This window comes from Pogonomyrmex barbatus, unplaced genomic scaffold, assembly GCF_055798465.1.
Source record: "Pogonomyrmex barbatus isolate J1 unplaced genomic scaffold, ASM5579846v1 scaffold23, whole genome shotgun sequence".
In the NCBI taxonomy this organism is placed as follows: domain Eukaryota; kingdom Metazoa; phylum Arthropoda; class Insecta; order Hymenoptera; family Formicidae; genus Pogonomyrmex; species Pogonomyrmex barbatus.
Window position 1 is genome coordinate 938834 of NW_028297120.1, and position 17514 is coordinate 956347.

At 24.7% G+C, this 17514-nt stretch overlaps 2 protein-coding genes across 2 annotated transcripts; both read right to left on the bottom strand.

Moving 5' to 3' along the window:
* Oseg5 (intraflagellar transport protein Oseg5) lies at window positions 1–10044 on the bottom strand. Its single transcript, XM_089078572.1, has 16 exons — window positions 9456–10044; window positions 8274–8449; window positions 8037–8147; window positions 7791–7969; window positions 6260–6349; window positions 5781–5921; window positions 4852–4976; window positions 4237–4485; window positions 2946–3109; window positions 2255–2452; window positions 2014–2164; window positions 1486–1657; window positions 920–1042; window positions 685–824; window positions 440–587; window positions 1–371 (listed from the first exon to the last, which is right to left on the bottom strand). Exons 1-16 carry the CDS (start codon window positions 9548–9550, stop codon window positions 327–329), a joined length of 2307 nt encoding a protein of 768 aa, XP_088934698.1. The 5' UTR covers window positions 9551–10044; the 3' UTR covers window positions 1–326.
* A 137-nt stretch (window positions 10045–10181) lies between these two features.
* On the bottom strand, window positions 10182–16261 carry ksr (kinase suppressor of ras). The gene is given in 17 exon segments (XM_011634650.3): window positions 10182–10471; window positions 10584–10713; window positions 11013–11147; window positions 11236–11369; window positions 11596–11781; window positions 11867–12043; window positions 12118–12377; window positions 12455–12575; window positions 12810–12946; window positions 13080–13340; window positions 13415–13707; window positions 13856–14036; window positions 14191–14466; window positions 14568–14715; window positions 14859–14996; window positions 15939–16196; window positions 16199–16261. Coding segments are annotated over 17 exon segments (3036 nt in total). The 5' UTR covers window positions 16247–16261; the 3' UTR covers window positions 10182–10318.
* Between the last annotated feature and the right edge of the window lie 1253 nt (window positions 16262–17514).

The following is a 17514-nucleotide window of genomic DNA, read 5'->3' on the forward strand; positions in this document are numbered from 1 at the left end:
TTGCAATTGAATTCATTTATGACTTGAGTTCATAAATTCGATTTAATTAAATTACATTGTTGGATTCTTTCGTTAAGACAAAAAAGATATAGTAAACATATTAATTTATGTTTCCTTTCCGTCTATTTCTACTTTTATGTTTTTACTTCTTTCTTTGCTTTAATTTTTTTCATTATATTTCTTTCCTTTTTCTGTTTCTCCTTTCTTTTCTCTTTTTTCTGTTTTATTTTCTATTTATAATAGATAAAACCATAAATTAATTACTTTTGTGTTTTCAGATTTTATATATTCTAAAACTTTGTATGCCTGGTTTGTTCCAAATTGATTTATTTAGTATTACTTTTAATATTAATCTTTGTTTCATCATTCATCTAAAATAGAAACATATTTTAGTAATGAAAAATAATTGTATAAAATATTTAGTTAGAAATTAACTTACTTGATTCAATTGTGATAATGAAACATTTGCCATAAATGAAAGAAAATTATGATTAGTCTCACTTTTATCAATGGTCTGTAAATATTGAGCTCTTTTGTTTAGAACCTCTTCAAGTTGCTGTTTATGCTTTATTGCTAATTCTAAAGCTCTAATTATAAAAAATATAAATAGATTTTTATAAATTAAATGCTTAATAATCACAAAAAAGCAGAAAAACGTAAGTAAATAGTAATTTTTTAAAATACCTATTCCAATTATAAATCTGAATGTTAATATGTATAGCTTCTTTAATTAAACCACTTTGTAACAGTATACCTTCCGCCGTTGTCAAATCCCCTGCTAATAATGCCATTTCTGCATTCCTTTGTATAGCAGAAGGCAAATTCTGCAAACATTATACATAAATCTAGTTATTTGAAGATTATTTTAATAAATTTGATAAATAAATATAAATAATATATGAATATATAATTTAATTACCTTGATATATTTAATATAATCTACTTTATCAAATCTAGAAATAGCTGCATAAGCTTCTTCTGCAGCATGCAATTCTCTATTATCAGTTGCCAAAACAGCCATACAAGTCCATAATATTTCATTCTTTTAACAATATAAAATAATATGTTTTAAAAACAAATTCAACGTTTTCTTGAGATTATAACTGATTATAACTGACCAAAGATAAGAAAAATTAAATGCTTTTTTATTGTAAATATTACAGTAACTTTAATTTTAAAATCTAATACGTTCTAATATTTTTTATTTAAGATTTGATGCTTCTTTAATTTTTATAAAAAGATTTAAAGTATTTTATTTAAAAAATTCAAAAAATTCAAAATAATCTTTAATATATAAAAAGATATAAAAGAAAAATTATTATATGTATATTGTCCTTAATACTACATAACTCTTATTTGGAAGTTCCTTTATACAACAAAAAGTTTGCGAATAAATTCAGATCACTAAGTTAGATAAATCACTGTGTATAAACATGATTGTAACATAAAAAGATATTTTACCTTACGTTGTATTTTGAATATTACCTGAGCTACACGACAAAGAGAAAGTGCTTCTTTCAGTCTCTTGTTTGATATGTGTTCATAGAAAGTCGTAAAAAGATTATAAAAAGATGAAGCCACAATAGCACCATCTCCACGTCTTACCATAACCATACCATTACGAACACTCACGATATTAGGCTGTTTTCCAAATTCACTGCATCATAAGGATATTTATGAATTATTAAAATAAAATTCGTTAAGATAGTGAAAGAGATGAAAATTAAAAATAAATGAATATAAAATTCATGCAAGTACATAATCAATCATTTGCAATCAAATAATATTTTTTATATTATAACTGTTATATAAAAATTTTTTATATGATAAAAATATATCAAATAAATAATCAATGTAGTAAGCTGAGATAAATTTCAAACAACAGAATAATAAATAGTATTGCTCGGCAGACAAAATGTTAGGTGTCTAATAATTCTTTTTTGATAAATTTATATTTATAAATTTGAAACAATTGCTTATATCGTAAAACATATTATTTATTTATAAACATACCTGCTTTCCTTATCAATTCTTGTTCGCCGTATTACTTTACGATCACTATAATGAACACAATTAGGACACAGCCATACTGACAGATTTGCATCTAACATTGCAGCTAATACATTTGCATCGGTTGCCCATGCAATGTTTTGTGCCATTGAAGCTAAAATATATAATTAATTAATAGAGGTATCTATAAATTTTTAATTTTAATAATTATATATTTTTAATTTTTATTGTATAATTTACATACCAATTTTGCATATTCTTCCAAAGCCTGTAGTTTTTATTGCAACTAAAAATAAATCTTTATTGACATCTATTAATGCCAATTGCCGCTCTTTTATATTACCAATATAATTTAATGCTACTTGTATTATGTTGTGCAAATGTGAATATGACTGGCTTTCCACTATTGGCTTGTTATAAGGTATTTCTAAGATATGAAGCACTAAACAAAATAAACAATCAATAAATAATTAAGATTTGTCAAGAATATCGCATTTGTTAATATTAATTTCTTTCACATTAAAAAGAAAAAATATTATTAATAGGAATATTAAGTTTGCACAAAGACAGGAGTTAATAACAATTAATAATATTATACAGATATTTTTAAAAATATTTAATTTAAAAGAAAATTATTTACATATTTTATTATAATAAAAAATACGTTACTGCATTTGCATTGATGTATATATAAAATTTTACTTTTATAAAAATTTTAATGTTATATGATCAATATTAAGATCAATATTAAGTTATAAAATGGAGAAAACATCGAGAATTAAAAATATTTCTCAACACAATAAATTAATATAGAAATTTGGGAAAATTCAAGGTAATCCTATGTACAAAATAGATATCCCAATTGACTTAATAATAATTTACATTAAAAAATTAAAAGCTATTAGCAAAGATTTTGTTTTACATGTTTATCTTACATTTTTCATTGCTTTGATTTCTTATGGCCAAAGTATCAGAACATAACGATATACAAGGAGGATAAAGTGGTTCCGTAGAAAATCCTTTCCATCTTGGACTACCTAGTAAACGGCCTTGGTAACTGTACAATGATACAGTATTCCATTCCACAATTAAGAAGTGCCTAGAAAATTGTATTGTTAATTACATTATAAATATATACAAGATATGACCAAAAGTTCCAATAATTCAGTTGAATCAATTAGACAATTAACAATTGGAGCATTGTATAGAGCATTGCTTGGTATAAACATGCATTGGTATAAAATCAGACATAAATATGAATGCAAATTTAAACACATACGGATTCGACATAACTTTTCAAATAATTAACGTAAAGCAAAGTCCAACTCATAATGATAAAAGGGATACAATAGATATTAATGCAAAAGTCGGATCAAAAGTTGCTTTTAAATTCTATCATCGCTTCAATAATTTTCCAAATAAAGACAATTTTAAGATAATTTTCGAAACAGAAACAAGTTAAGTCTAATTAAATTAAAACATTATAAAAAAAATCAAGTTTTGTTATTTCTATATCAATAGAGGACATTTTAAAAAAGAAAAAAGTTTTGATATAAATTTTGAAAGTTTACATATAAGCGATATAAAATAATTAATTATTTTTTTTAAAGTATAACGAACTTTAAATCCAAAGTAACGCGTGACGCTATCAAAAAAGTAATATATATTATTAACATTTATTTGATAAGTCAGTATGAGAATTATATACATAAATTATTTTTTATAAAATGTTTTATTTAAATGAAAGTTTAGTTCAATGTATCATCCTAATATTACGAATTCGAATATTACAAAAATATTACGAAAGAGATAATAAAATAAAATTTTTATTATAAATAAAAATCAACTTCTAATTAATTAAAATTTTATTATATGTAATTAATCAATAATTATATTGCTGCATTTGAGAAATTCATTCGTTCATCTTCCCATATATCGGATATATCGATAATTTAGTAGAGCATCGACTTCTATTTTATACTGAAAAAATTAACAAGAGAATCGCATAAGATCTGTCATCAAACAAATGAATGAAACTTTATTGTCTGTTATAATTTACTCTCTGTGTTTTTTTATAAACAAAGCTCGCGTTTTTAAATAGTATTCACTTTTTTCCGCGAGAGCCGCGCATATATGAAAGTATTGTGAACTTAAAAACCTCTCTTTGAAAGACTGCCGCAGATGAAATAATATTATATATTACATTAAATACATTTGTCAACTTACTTTTCTGCAAGAAGTACAGCAGAGATGTTACTGCTCTTTAAATTAAATATCGCTGGTGTATTCCAATTCGTCACATTGTAGACGTGGCATTGCGCGGGTGTGATAACAACTAAATGATTAAAGCTAAATTCAAGATGTACAACACGATCAGAGATTTCTAATATTTCACGAATTTCGTTGCCAATCTCTTTAATCTCGATCACTTTTCTTCTTATCAATGTAGCTTCGTAATTATCCCATTCTAATCTCCTATTATTGTAAAATTTAAACATGAATATGTTATATTATATAGTTATACTGTATAGTTATAACATAATGAGCATACATATCTCATTACACATCACACACACACACACACACACACACACACACACACACACACGCGCGCGCGCTATTGTATTTATATTTCATGTTTATTTTTATTTATTATAAAATAATGTTAAAAATAATATTAATACAACATTAATTATTTATAGTAAAAGCAGAATAATAAAAAATTTAAAAACAATATTATAAAAAAAGAAAATTTTTAATTTTTCTACATCTATATCTAAGTACTGATATGATCACTTTTTTCATAAATAATTTTTCATAAATAATTCCAATAAAATTTACCTGTCTATGACATGTCCAGTTAATAATTTTCCATTACTGCATGCCATAGCTACTTGCGTACTGTCACTAGACCAAGCTATGCTGTAAATGCTACCAGTATTTATTTTTTCCATAGAATGTGACCACTAAAACATGTCAAATTTATAAATTAAAAAAGAAAATGTAATTGCAAAATTATAAAATAAAACTATCTTTATTTTTCATTTCTAAGTATACTTTTATTTTTTATATAATTAAAAAGATAGAATATTATATCTAATTTTATTAATGTATAACAAAATAATGTTGGTCTTTCTCAAATATCAGTTAATACTTGCAATATATTTGTATTATATGTATTGTATTACATATTTATACAATTTTATTAATTTTAATATTCTAAACTAATAATTTCATAATTGCTTGATATTTCATAATTGCTTGATAAACTTATTAGTATAAAAAGCATTAACAAAAATGATATAAATTAATAAATATTTAGTAAGGTAAATTTATCTGCATATCATATAAATTACTTCACTTCACTATTAAATAATATACAAAAATAAAATATTTTCGAGAAAAATATTTTAATCAAAAATTATTTTTTTCAAGAAGTATGAAATTATAATTTTAATTTGACTTTTAGATGCTAAAATTATATGAAGATTAATACTTTGATATTTTTATAAAAATCTATATTTTTTGTACATTCTTATAGCTGATATTAAAACATATTTAAAATAATACAATCTTCTTACATTATTTAATTTAAGAAATATACATCTATATATCTAGAAAATAAGCTTTATCTTTACTATAAAATGTAAAATTCTATATAAAATTCTATATATCTTTACTATAGAATGTAAAATTCTATATATAGAATCTAGAAATAATTTGTCAATTGTATGTGCATGCAAGTTTATATAATATAAAATTAGTTTTACCCCATTTTTATCACACAACTTGATTGTATTAAAAGATCCAACAGCAAAATAATTGCCAGAAGAATAACACCAACTAATAGCTGTTATAGGATAATCACCGACATTGCTGCTATATAATTGATGACCAGTAGCGTCCCATATCTATATCAAAAATATTATTCTTTCTTAATATAAAATATGGAATATAGATTGTAAACAAAGAATTAGTTTTTATATGATAAAATAAATATAAAGAATTTATTATTTTAGAATTCATGTATATAAAATAATTAATGTTAATATAAATACTTATATAAAATTAATATAATACATATATACAATAATATAATAAATAGAGCCTAATAAATATAATAATAATACAATAGCATTGTAAGCACAATAATTACTATAATATATTATATTTAAATTATAATTAATTATACAGATATTTTTATTAATATAGTAAATTATTTTATTACAAATAATTAATAATTACATACTTTGTATCGACAATCTTCACCACCAGAAACTATAAGACCATTTGTTTGACTCCAACAAGCAACTAAAATGAGATTATCATGGGCATGCCACTGAAATGAAATTATATTATACATTTTATAAATATTCTCTTAAAAAATAAAACTAAGGAAAAAATCAATAATAAAATTATAAATTAAATTATTATTCTCCAATTGATTTACATATATTATGATAAAATTTTCAAAATTATTAATATAAAAAGATTCAAAAATTATTTTTTTTAGATTACTATTCATGATTAAAGATTTTGATGAATTATTCTTCTGATTATGGAATCAATAAGTCAATTATTACTAATAATTAAAATAACGAATTTCATAAAATATTACTTTATTTTCCATATTTTTATTTTCCTCACATAGGCATATACATACTCGCGGTCAGAAGAGGTATAAAAAATATCGAAATTTCTTAACAATTTGGAAATTACGTATTATAAAATATTTTAAACAAAAATTAGTAGTATTAATTGACATATTCAAGTATTATATTTGTTAGATTTTAAATAGCATCAATGCTACAAAAATATAATTTCAAACTATTTAAATAAAAACCTACCCTACTTTACATTAATTTATGGTTTTATTGAAATGTTTTCAAAATAATATGATATGAATTCCTTTTTTTAAGAACTTCCTGAATTATAAATTAAGAGATTAGAAGACTTAATATATTACAGTTTTTTATAATAATATATTTTTTTATAATAATATATTTTTATAATAATTATTTGTATGAAGAAATTAATTTCTTAATATCTTTGGACTTCAAAATCTGTGATTCTAACTACCATTAAATGTGAATAATAATAAAAAATATTTTTGCACACAACATATAAACATATACATAAACGAACATGTATAAATATTCATCCAACCCGAACAAAAAATAAAATTCTTTTTCATATGGAATAAAATAAATAATTTTAGAACTTTTCTACAAATATAAATATTATTTAGAAATTATGAAAAATGTTTATTTTATTTCTGCAAATTATGGTGTAACATACAAAAAAAAATAAAAATATAACTTTTAATGAATAGGAAAAAATTTCCACTTCAAATATAATCATTTATATTGAAAACATTTGAACTTTTTTTTGATTAATAAAATATTTCTGATAATAAAAAACGCAATCCAGAAGAATCGAAATCAAATCTTGAATCCGTCTTTCTTTTATTTTTTCAAAAATAAATATTTAAAAAAATATAAAATATTTTGTATAATCTGAGATATAATGAATATAAATGAAATATCCTATATATTCTTTCATACACACACACACACACACACACACACACACACACACACATACACACACATACACACGCACGCACGCACGCACGCACGCACACGCACACGCCACACACACACACACACACACACACACACACACACACACACACACACACACACACACACACACACACACACACACACACACACACATACATACAATTAAATATAAAAATAAAACGAAATATATTTAACCTTATGTGGTTTCGAATTAGAATTAAATGATTGAAGAAGCAAATTTCCACCCTGAGAATACAATATCGTTGAACAATCAGGACTCCAGCTGGACGTTAATATAGGAAGATTTGCTTTTACTAACGTAGACCGAAGCATACCACTGCGAGACCAGACCTTGATTAATCCATCTTCACCAGCTACAACAAAGAATATGTTTTTTGAAACGACATATTTTTTTGAATTTTAAATAACAATTTGACATACCTGTCAACAATGCGGAACCATCAGTACTCCATCTACCTATTGTTGTTGCACCTTTGTGAGCATCGATACTTTTTTCAATACGACCATTTTTATTAACTAAATGATATTTTCCTATAAAATAAATATTATTATAAAAATATTGTCTTCAGAATACTATATGTTAAATTTTCTTGATATGATGTGATACAAAATTTATTAAAATCCCAGTAATTTTATTTATAGCTAAATTATACACACCATCGGCTGTGGTAATTAATAATATATCTAAAGATTTCTTGGTGACAGAAGTACTATGATTGGGACGTGGATGCCATTGCATATCGGTAGGATAAAAATCATTTGGAAATTCTGTTACAATGGTAGAATGTGCAATACTACCTTCTAAATGCCAACATATTAATAAATGATCTTCCCTAAAAAATAAATATATTAATTTAATTTTATATAAAAAAAAATAATTTTATATTTTAAATAAAAATTCAAAGAAAAGTTCAACCAAAATATTCATTTTATTGTGAAAATATAAAATTATATATTTAATGTATGTTAAAGTATATAATATATACAATATATTAATTATAATAAACTTATATTAATAAGCTTTTATTATTTAAGAAATATACCAATATATAGTATATATTTATAAAACATGACATATATGTGTATATATAATATTCATAAATATTTGTTGTATTATCTCATTAATAAAAAGTTAAAATAATACTTAGTAAAATATGTATTAAATACATATTATATGTTAAATACAGATATATTTTTAAAAATTATTTCAGTAATAATTTCCGCACTAAAGTTCATAAAGTAAACAATAAAATATAAATTTACATTATTTATATATCATGATTTATAGTTATAAAAAATTTATACATGTACAATATACATGTATACATAATGTGTTTGTACATATGTTTTATAGAGATTAAGAATAAACTTGTCATTTTTTTTTCTAATAAATCATTAATTTTCGAAAAATATTTGCTAATTATCTTTTGCTAAATACTTAAACCTTTACAAATATATATAATACTTCGAAATACAAATAAGCATTATATAAAAATTCTCATTATCTAATATGTTTTATATTTTAATTATTTCTTTTCTTAAAATATATATATATGTATATATGTATATATATATATATATATATATATATATATATATATATATAATTTTATATATATCCCATATATATCCCATTTGTTGTCATGTAATATTGCTTAACACTTTTCAGTTTTCTATTTTAATTCTATTCATATGTATAAGAAATCATTAATTTTATTAATTTCAAAATTAAAAGCAACTAATAAATTATTTTATGTGTATATGTTATAGAATATCATTTATATACTTTATTAAATAAAACAAGATATAATTTGTATAACCTTAATAGCTTCGTCTTACCCACAAGAATAAATTTCTTCTGTTGAACTCCAAGCAACACATGTCATTAATCGTTTATGTCCATTATCTCCTTGCACAGATATCTTGAATCTCATATTGAATATTTTTATAAATGATATATAAATTAAATATTAAAATAATTTTTATGATATTCCATAGGAACAAGAAAATTACTGCTACACTTTACTTTCTAAATAAAATACAATAATAAAATTTAAATAAAAAACTCAACACAAATAACAAATATTGAAAATAAATATTGAGAATAAATTTACTAACGTAAGAGAAATGTTTGTTCGTCAAAAATTGTATGGGTTATATTACAACTGGTAGGAATAATTCAGATTCATTTTGTGTACGCTTTAATTTCCATAGTAACTATGATAATAATGATTCAAACTCGAATAGATATGTTGCTCCAATATTCTTTTAAAACGTGCACTGAAGAAATGTTTTTAGTATAAAAAATGCTTTCTTTGTATGTTATACATACTTATTTATTATACTTATTTATCTACAGATTTTACATTTAATGCAAAAAAATATTTACACATATTTATTAAATACATTATAAATATACATATCTTCTTTTAAAGAGATTTTTAGTATTATAAAAGAGAAAAGTTATTTACAAAAACGGGATTTACAATAATTTACTGTTATTAATTATTATATTAATGTTCTTTCATTGCACATTTTAACATATTAGTAATATAAACAAGCACAAATTTTTTAGTGACTTTTATTTGACTTTTTTTGAACAAAGATCTGGCAATATAATTGCACCGTTCTATATTTACACTACATAACGATATATATATATATATATATATATATATATATATAAATAAACTTAAATATATTCAGAACATAGATTCTGCAGAACGAGAAAAATTCATAGGATTAGAGGAACTACGTTCTAATTTTTTGCAAGGCAGCTTTTGGAGTAGATTTCTTATCTCTGTAAAATTCGGACGTATTCTTGCATGGTATGACCAGCATAATATTAGAATGTCCTACAAAAAAATTGAGAAATTTCCATAATTTTTATAAATAATACATAAGTTGAATTCATAAGTGAATCATATTATATGTATATATTGTACAGAAATATACATATATACATACCTTTACTTCACGGGAAGTTTGCAAATTTGCTAGAGATTGTTTCATTCCTTTTCCGACTTGCCAAATAATAGCTTCAGTAGGTTGCCCTCTAAAGGGCAATTCACCACATAATAACTCATACCAGATAGTCCTGTTAGAAAATTTCTTTTTTATCTAGTCCTTCATTAGTATTATTGAATTTGTATTTATTGTATTCTCTTTAAATATATGAATCATATACACATTAAATATTTTTTTAAATCATTTTGTGATAAGAAACAATATATTTAAATACAAACCACACATACATAAATACAGACACATATATCATGTAAAATGTTAACTTTTATTATTTTGTTATAATATTACGTTATATTTATATATTATGTGTAGTCTTTAAAATATATTTAGAATTACATAATCATAATTCTAAAATAAAAATATACTAACCCAAATGCGTAAGTATCAGAATGCATTGAAAATGGTAACCTATCCAGACCTCGACTTATTGGTCTTAGTTGTCGGACAATCTCAGGTGCCAAGTAACATAACCAATTGGGTGGAACATTTAATTCATTATTTCTCCTAAAAGTATATACACACACGAATATATTTGTCTTAAATATTAAAATATAATTTGAACCAAATTTTATCTTGGAAGATTTATTCTTACCTATATCCATAGCATAATTTAGTAACATCAAACAAACCGAAGTCTGATATTACGATTTGTCCACATTCATAAAATATGTTCTTACTTCTAAGATCTTTGTGTATTATTCCACGAGCATGAAGGTATCCCATACCCTGTAAAATAAAATATATATTACGTAACAAGAATATTCAAATAATTCCAATTTTTAATTTTTAAATTTATATTTTTTTTATATTTTTATAAAAATCAACGTTTTATTTATACATTTTTAATGCCTTTTTAAATATATTTAAATTTATTCAATTGATAATAAATATATTCATGCAAATAATACAACTTAAAAAATATTTATATTATCTATATAAGAATCATATTTACATGACAAATTTGTTCAGTTATACGCATCAGTTGAGCCAAACTGAACCTGTCTTTTCGTAAATGAAGAAGTGTATACAGTGTTTGACCTCTAGTCAAACGACTCACCACCACTAATTGTGGAGGATTTGTACAAGCTCCCAAAAATAATGTCACATTATCATGTCGAGTTTTTTGGAACATGGCTGTCTATAATAAATAGAAATATGTTTATTATCATTTAAAATCTTTTTTCATTAATAATATCAAGTTTGAATATAATCTATATTTTTACCTTTAATCTAAATTCTTGTAATATTTTCTCATTATTCGAACAATAATTCATATTTAAAACTTTAATTGCAACTTCTCCATGATAAACACCTTTATATACCGTAGCAAATCTTCCTTCTCCAATTAACTCTCCAAAAACTAATTTATTATATGAAATGTCCCAATCTCGCATCAATATCTATAATAAAATATAAGAATATAAAATTTTTTATTAAAGCTTATATGTTTATCATATTAAAACATAATATATACACTATTCTGTCGAGGCCAGTCATATCCAGTTTCATCTCCTCCATTATCAGAAAATAGAGAGTCCAGAGAATCAATACTCAGTGGCATCGTATGTGAATGTGAATTGTCAGATCTTGAAATGTTTACTATCCTATCCTGGCACATATCAAATATATCATCTTTTTCACTCTTATCATTCAAAACATTCGCTATCATTACTTCGGATCTTTGTGTTGCCTCTTCCAATTTCTCAGATGTCTCCTTTTTTTTGTTCGGTATATCTAGAAACAAAATAAATGGCGTGTTTAATATTTAAAAAAATGAAGATATAATTATAACAACAAATGTCTTTCTTTACCTGGAAAACAAAATTGTTGTTTTAGAAAGCAATGCATACTGTGACTAATAGTTGCTGACAATAATGCTGGACTAGAAGGCGTAGATCTGTTATAAGTGAAGATATTTGGACTGGAATCGCCCTAATGTGATTAATAATATACGTATAAACATATTGCAGCATGAAATTATTTATCAAATTATCAAAAATTATTCATATTATGTAATATATCAACATACATCATTGTATAAAAATTTATTATACTCGAGAGAGAGAGAGAGAGAGAGAGAGAGAGAGAGAGAGAGAGAGAGAGAGAGATTATACTTTTTATAAAGTTCTAAAAATGCAAAATAAAAATTGCAAAAATGGAACATACGTGAAAAGCTATATTCATAGAAGATTGTGTATACGATCGCCTCCTGTCTCTATGATTTAAAGAACCTATGACATTTACATTATGACTATTTGGAAATGTCACGCCAGGCCTACTTAATACTGGAGAAACATTCACATCTGAAATAATTTGCTTTTATGATTTATTATATTAAATAATTGTTACTTTAAAAAAAATTTTTAATTAATATAAAGAGAATACAAAAAAAACTTAAATAATGATCAATGTGGCTTAAAATTAGTTTATACGCACTATTACCATGTACACTTCGTGTAAATTCCATAAAGAGTTCCTCAGGTAGGCCACAAGAGGCTGGTGCTTTGGATGCACATTCTCGGTGGCATCTGTATTTACAATCCTTGCATTTTAAAATGTTCATAAACATCGATTTTTCACAATAGTCACATATCGTCATCACATTAAAAGATTTGGTAAAACGATGAGTGATTGTATGACCTATGCCGCGAAGCACAGTAGGAGTAGTACATGGAGATGTTGGCACTTCAAGATTTACTATCAAAAATAAAATAAAAATGATTAATCTATTTATAAAACATTGTACTAAAAACTTTTCTAATTTTATGTACCTGTTTCTTTAAGACTGCTATCATCAGTTTTTGCATTTGTGGTACAGATTGATAATGGTGGTGATTTAACAGGTAATTTATTAGATGGTTTAACAGGTGATTTAATAATAGGCGATTTAATAGGTGATTTAACAGGTGACTTAACAGGTGATTTATTATGTGATTTAACAGGACTATTATAACATGGCAGGAAACTTTCTTCTCTTCCAGAGTCTATTGTACCAAACGAACTTGGTTCTGTTGGATTTCTTACAGAAAAATCACTTTCTTTCTTAGAAGAATTACTTTTAAAACTAAAAATATGAATATATAATGTTATAATATATTTCAAATAATAAATATATTTTATTAAAATTAAAATTATAAAATTATCACAATAAAATTAAAATATGTAAAACACCAAATTAATAAAAAAATTATATGATAAAATATTCTAGTTACCTAGATGATATATCATCATTATTAAGTTGAATATTATCAGGACGACTTGCTAAGTGTGATTCGTGAGACTTTGACTTGGCTAACGGAAATACTTCTCCTATTTCCTCAGGTTGTAATATGTTATTTTGCACACCCATGAAATATTTTCTACGTGGAGGAGGAGTTGATGGAAATTTAAATTCTATAATAAACAAAATTTATATAACAAATAAGTTATTAATATTTCAAGATAAATTGTATATCAAATTTTCAGTAAAATCTTATCACATTAAAGTTGTTTTATGATCTTTGAAAAAAAAAATATAATAATGAGCATAAAAGTTCTTTATACTTACCATATCCTTGCTTTGGTAATGAAGGGATATAAGAAGGACTAGATAATATTAAAGAGGCTATAGAAGCTGACGGTAACATATCATTGTTCAAATTGTTGTTGTTATTGTTATTATTATGATATGGAATGCTATTTTCTGATGGAATGGAACGCCGTGCAGTACGAAACTGAATTGGTTTAGGGAAGACTTCATTGCGTAAATGATAACTATTCCAAGAATCCCAGTATAAATCCAAATCATCACATACATTTTCCATACCTTCTTTCATCATAATATCTAATAAAAATGCAAAAATAAATAAAAACATGTGCATGTACATGTATCATGTATTGTATCATGTATTGTTTTTTTTTTTCACAACATTAAATTTTATTTACCGATGCATTGTCGTAAACAATGCAATGCTTTGCAGAGCCTACGATGTTCCTCTTGATAATGTATACTTTTTTCATTTAACATGCAGTTTAATTCATGTTCAGACTTCTCTTTCAAGGCCTCAAGAGTATTAACGTGGGAACAAACCATCTGCAATATTATAACAATTAAGGAAAAAGAATTAAAGTTTGCATGAACTCATATTACTAAAATTGATTTTTGCTAAATCGAAATTGAAGTAAAATAACAAAACAATTCATACAAGGCAATATCTTTATCGTATATATCGTTACCTGAATTGATTCCTGGGTGAGACCAACTGTCCGCAACCATAGTTGCAATGATGGATATTGATTTATCTCTGCTGGTATTGGGTCAGTCAATGTAGCCTTTGTCACAAGTTGTGTGGAGTATAATTTTATTAATTTTGTCTATAAAAATGTTCAAATATATAGATATAAATATATATATTCAAAACGAGTACATACTTTGTACCCAAATATAAATTATGTAATAAAAAATAAAAATTATTGTAATTACACATTAATATTGATATTATAATATAAATTTGAATTATGATTTTATTTGAAATAAATATACTTATGCTTAAAAACAAATTCTATACAGAATAAAAATTATCAAATATATTGATATCAAATATTATAAATTTTAAAACCAAATATTTTTATTATTAAAAGATTTTAAATAATCATCATATTATAATCTGAGCAATTGTAAACAAGTTTTAAGCAATATTATGTTCTTCAATGGCATAACATTGTCGCAAATTTTTTAATCGTGAATTAAAAACAATATTTATTCAAGATAAGCATTCAATCACCCAAACACAAAAAAATTATACATTTTAGAATAAAAATAAAAATTATGTATGTTAAATATCATAATTTTGGAAACTATAAACTTTTACTACAAAAATATCTTAAATAACTTTGAAAATATATATATATATATATATATATATATATATATATATATTATTGCTTTAATCCCAAAATTTGTAAATGAATTCCAAATGACATTATCTTCTGTACCTTCCAAAATAACACAAGAGTAACACTAGAGATTTCTTATTCACAAACTGGAAATGACAGAAGAATATTCTTTAGAACAAAATATAAATTGACGCTGCTACATCACGAAACATGAAAAGATAAGATTTTTCGGCGTTCCTGCCGATGGAATCCAGAAATTCTCAAGATTCTAAATGACATCTGAATGACGGCAAGGCTGTAACTTGTTAACAATCAACAGAGACACGCCGAGCCGCCCGCGACGACGATCAGCGTCAATGGACAAGTCGATCTTGATTTTCACACGCGAGGTCTCGCCGAACAGCTCCAGGGCTCCCTCACCTCCAGGTCTTTTATCTCCTCGTGAGTGATCTCCGAGGTAGAGGCGCACTGGGTCCGCATACTGTCGAGAATATCGACAGAAACTTCAATCCTGATTTGCGTGATGTCCAAGATACGTTGTACCTCCAACACTTTCCTATAGGCTGCCATTCCTCGCGCGATGACCAGCCCGACGCTCGGATTCTCATCAACATGGGCCCTCACTTGACGGGCATAACACCAAGAGCGAAAGAACAGGCGTTTAACACCTCGATCCGCACATGTTTACCACTGGTGCTCCACCGTATAACCAAACCACTTATCAACATTGACAACCATCTTGGCCGCCTCTCGATGACGTCAATCGATGCTGCCCGGCTGTCCAGGAGCTCGACCGATCTGCACGCTCATTCGCGTAGCTCGAGCGTTCGCAAACTTCCTTCTAATTCACGTTTGTAAATTGAACTTTTACTGGACTTCGATTTGGACTTTTTTTTCCCTTTACGTTTATTTATGGTCTTTCTTCTTTTTGGTCGAGCTTCTTGCACCGTTCGTCGTTTCTTTTTTCCCTCTGCGTTGAAAAGAAAGAGAGGAAAAACTATATGGTATAAGAAGTTCAGCTAAAAAGGCGATTACATAGGAGAGTGTTTTTTTTTTAAATTTTTTTGTCGCGATCCATCCCCTTATAAATAAGAAACGCAAAATATAAGTATTCGCGACCCCTCACGTTTTCTTACAGAAATCTAATTTAATACTGGCCGATATGATACTGAAAATTATTTATTTTCATATTTATAATGAAAATATACATACGTATGATTAATTATATAATTAATTATATGAGCAATTTTTTTCTCATTTCTTTGAATGTAACTTTTTGTAAAAAAAAAATGCAAAAATTATTCTTTTTCTGTCTTCTCATTATTATACCATTTTTATACCATATTATACCATTATTATATCATATTTTTCTTACATCAAACAGAAATTTTATAATCTTATAACAGAAAAAAAATTAATATGAACATATAAGACCTAATATGGACATATTTTGCATATAATTATTAATTAATTTATTATATATATATGCTTATATATTATTTTATATAATATATTATATATAATTATTAATTAAATAATTTATATATATTTATATGCGTTCTTACATAAAATTTTTTACTAAAGTGTATGTATATATATATATATATATATATATATATAGTGTGTGTATAATACACATATCTCACACACACACACACACACACACACACACACACACACACACACACACACACACACACACACCACACACATATATTAATGACGTGACGCTATTTTTAAATGAAAAGCATTTAAAATTGACCAATTAATGTCCATTTAATGTAAATGTAAATCAATTCTAATTTTATATAATTTATTTTACTCTTTTCTTTTTGTAATTCTTAGAACTAAAAAAAAGATAAAAAATAAATAAAATCGAGATTAAAATTAATCGAAATAGATGGAATCGGATATGGATTCTTCAAAATTCACGCGTTCATGTATGAAAGAGAAAGAGGGAATAAGTGCGGAAGTGCAAGCAACACGAACACACCTA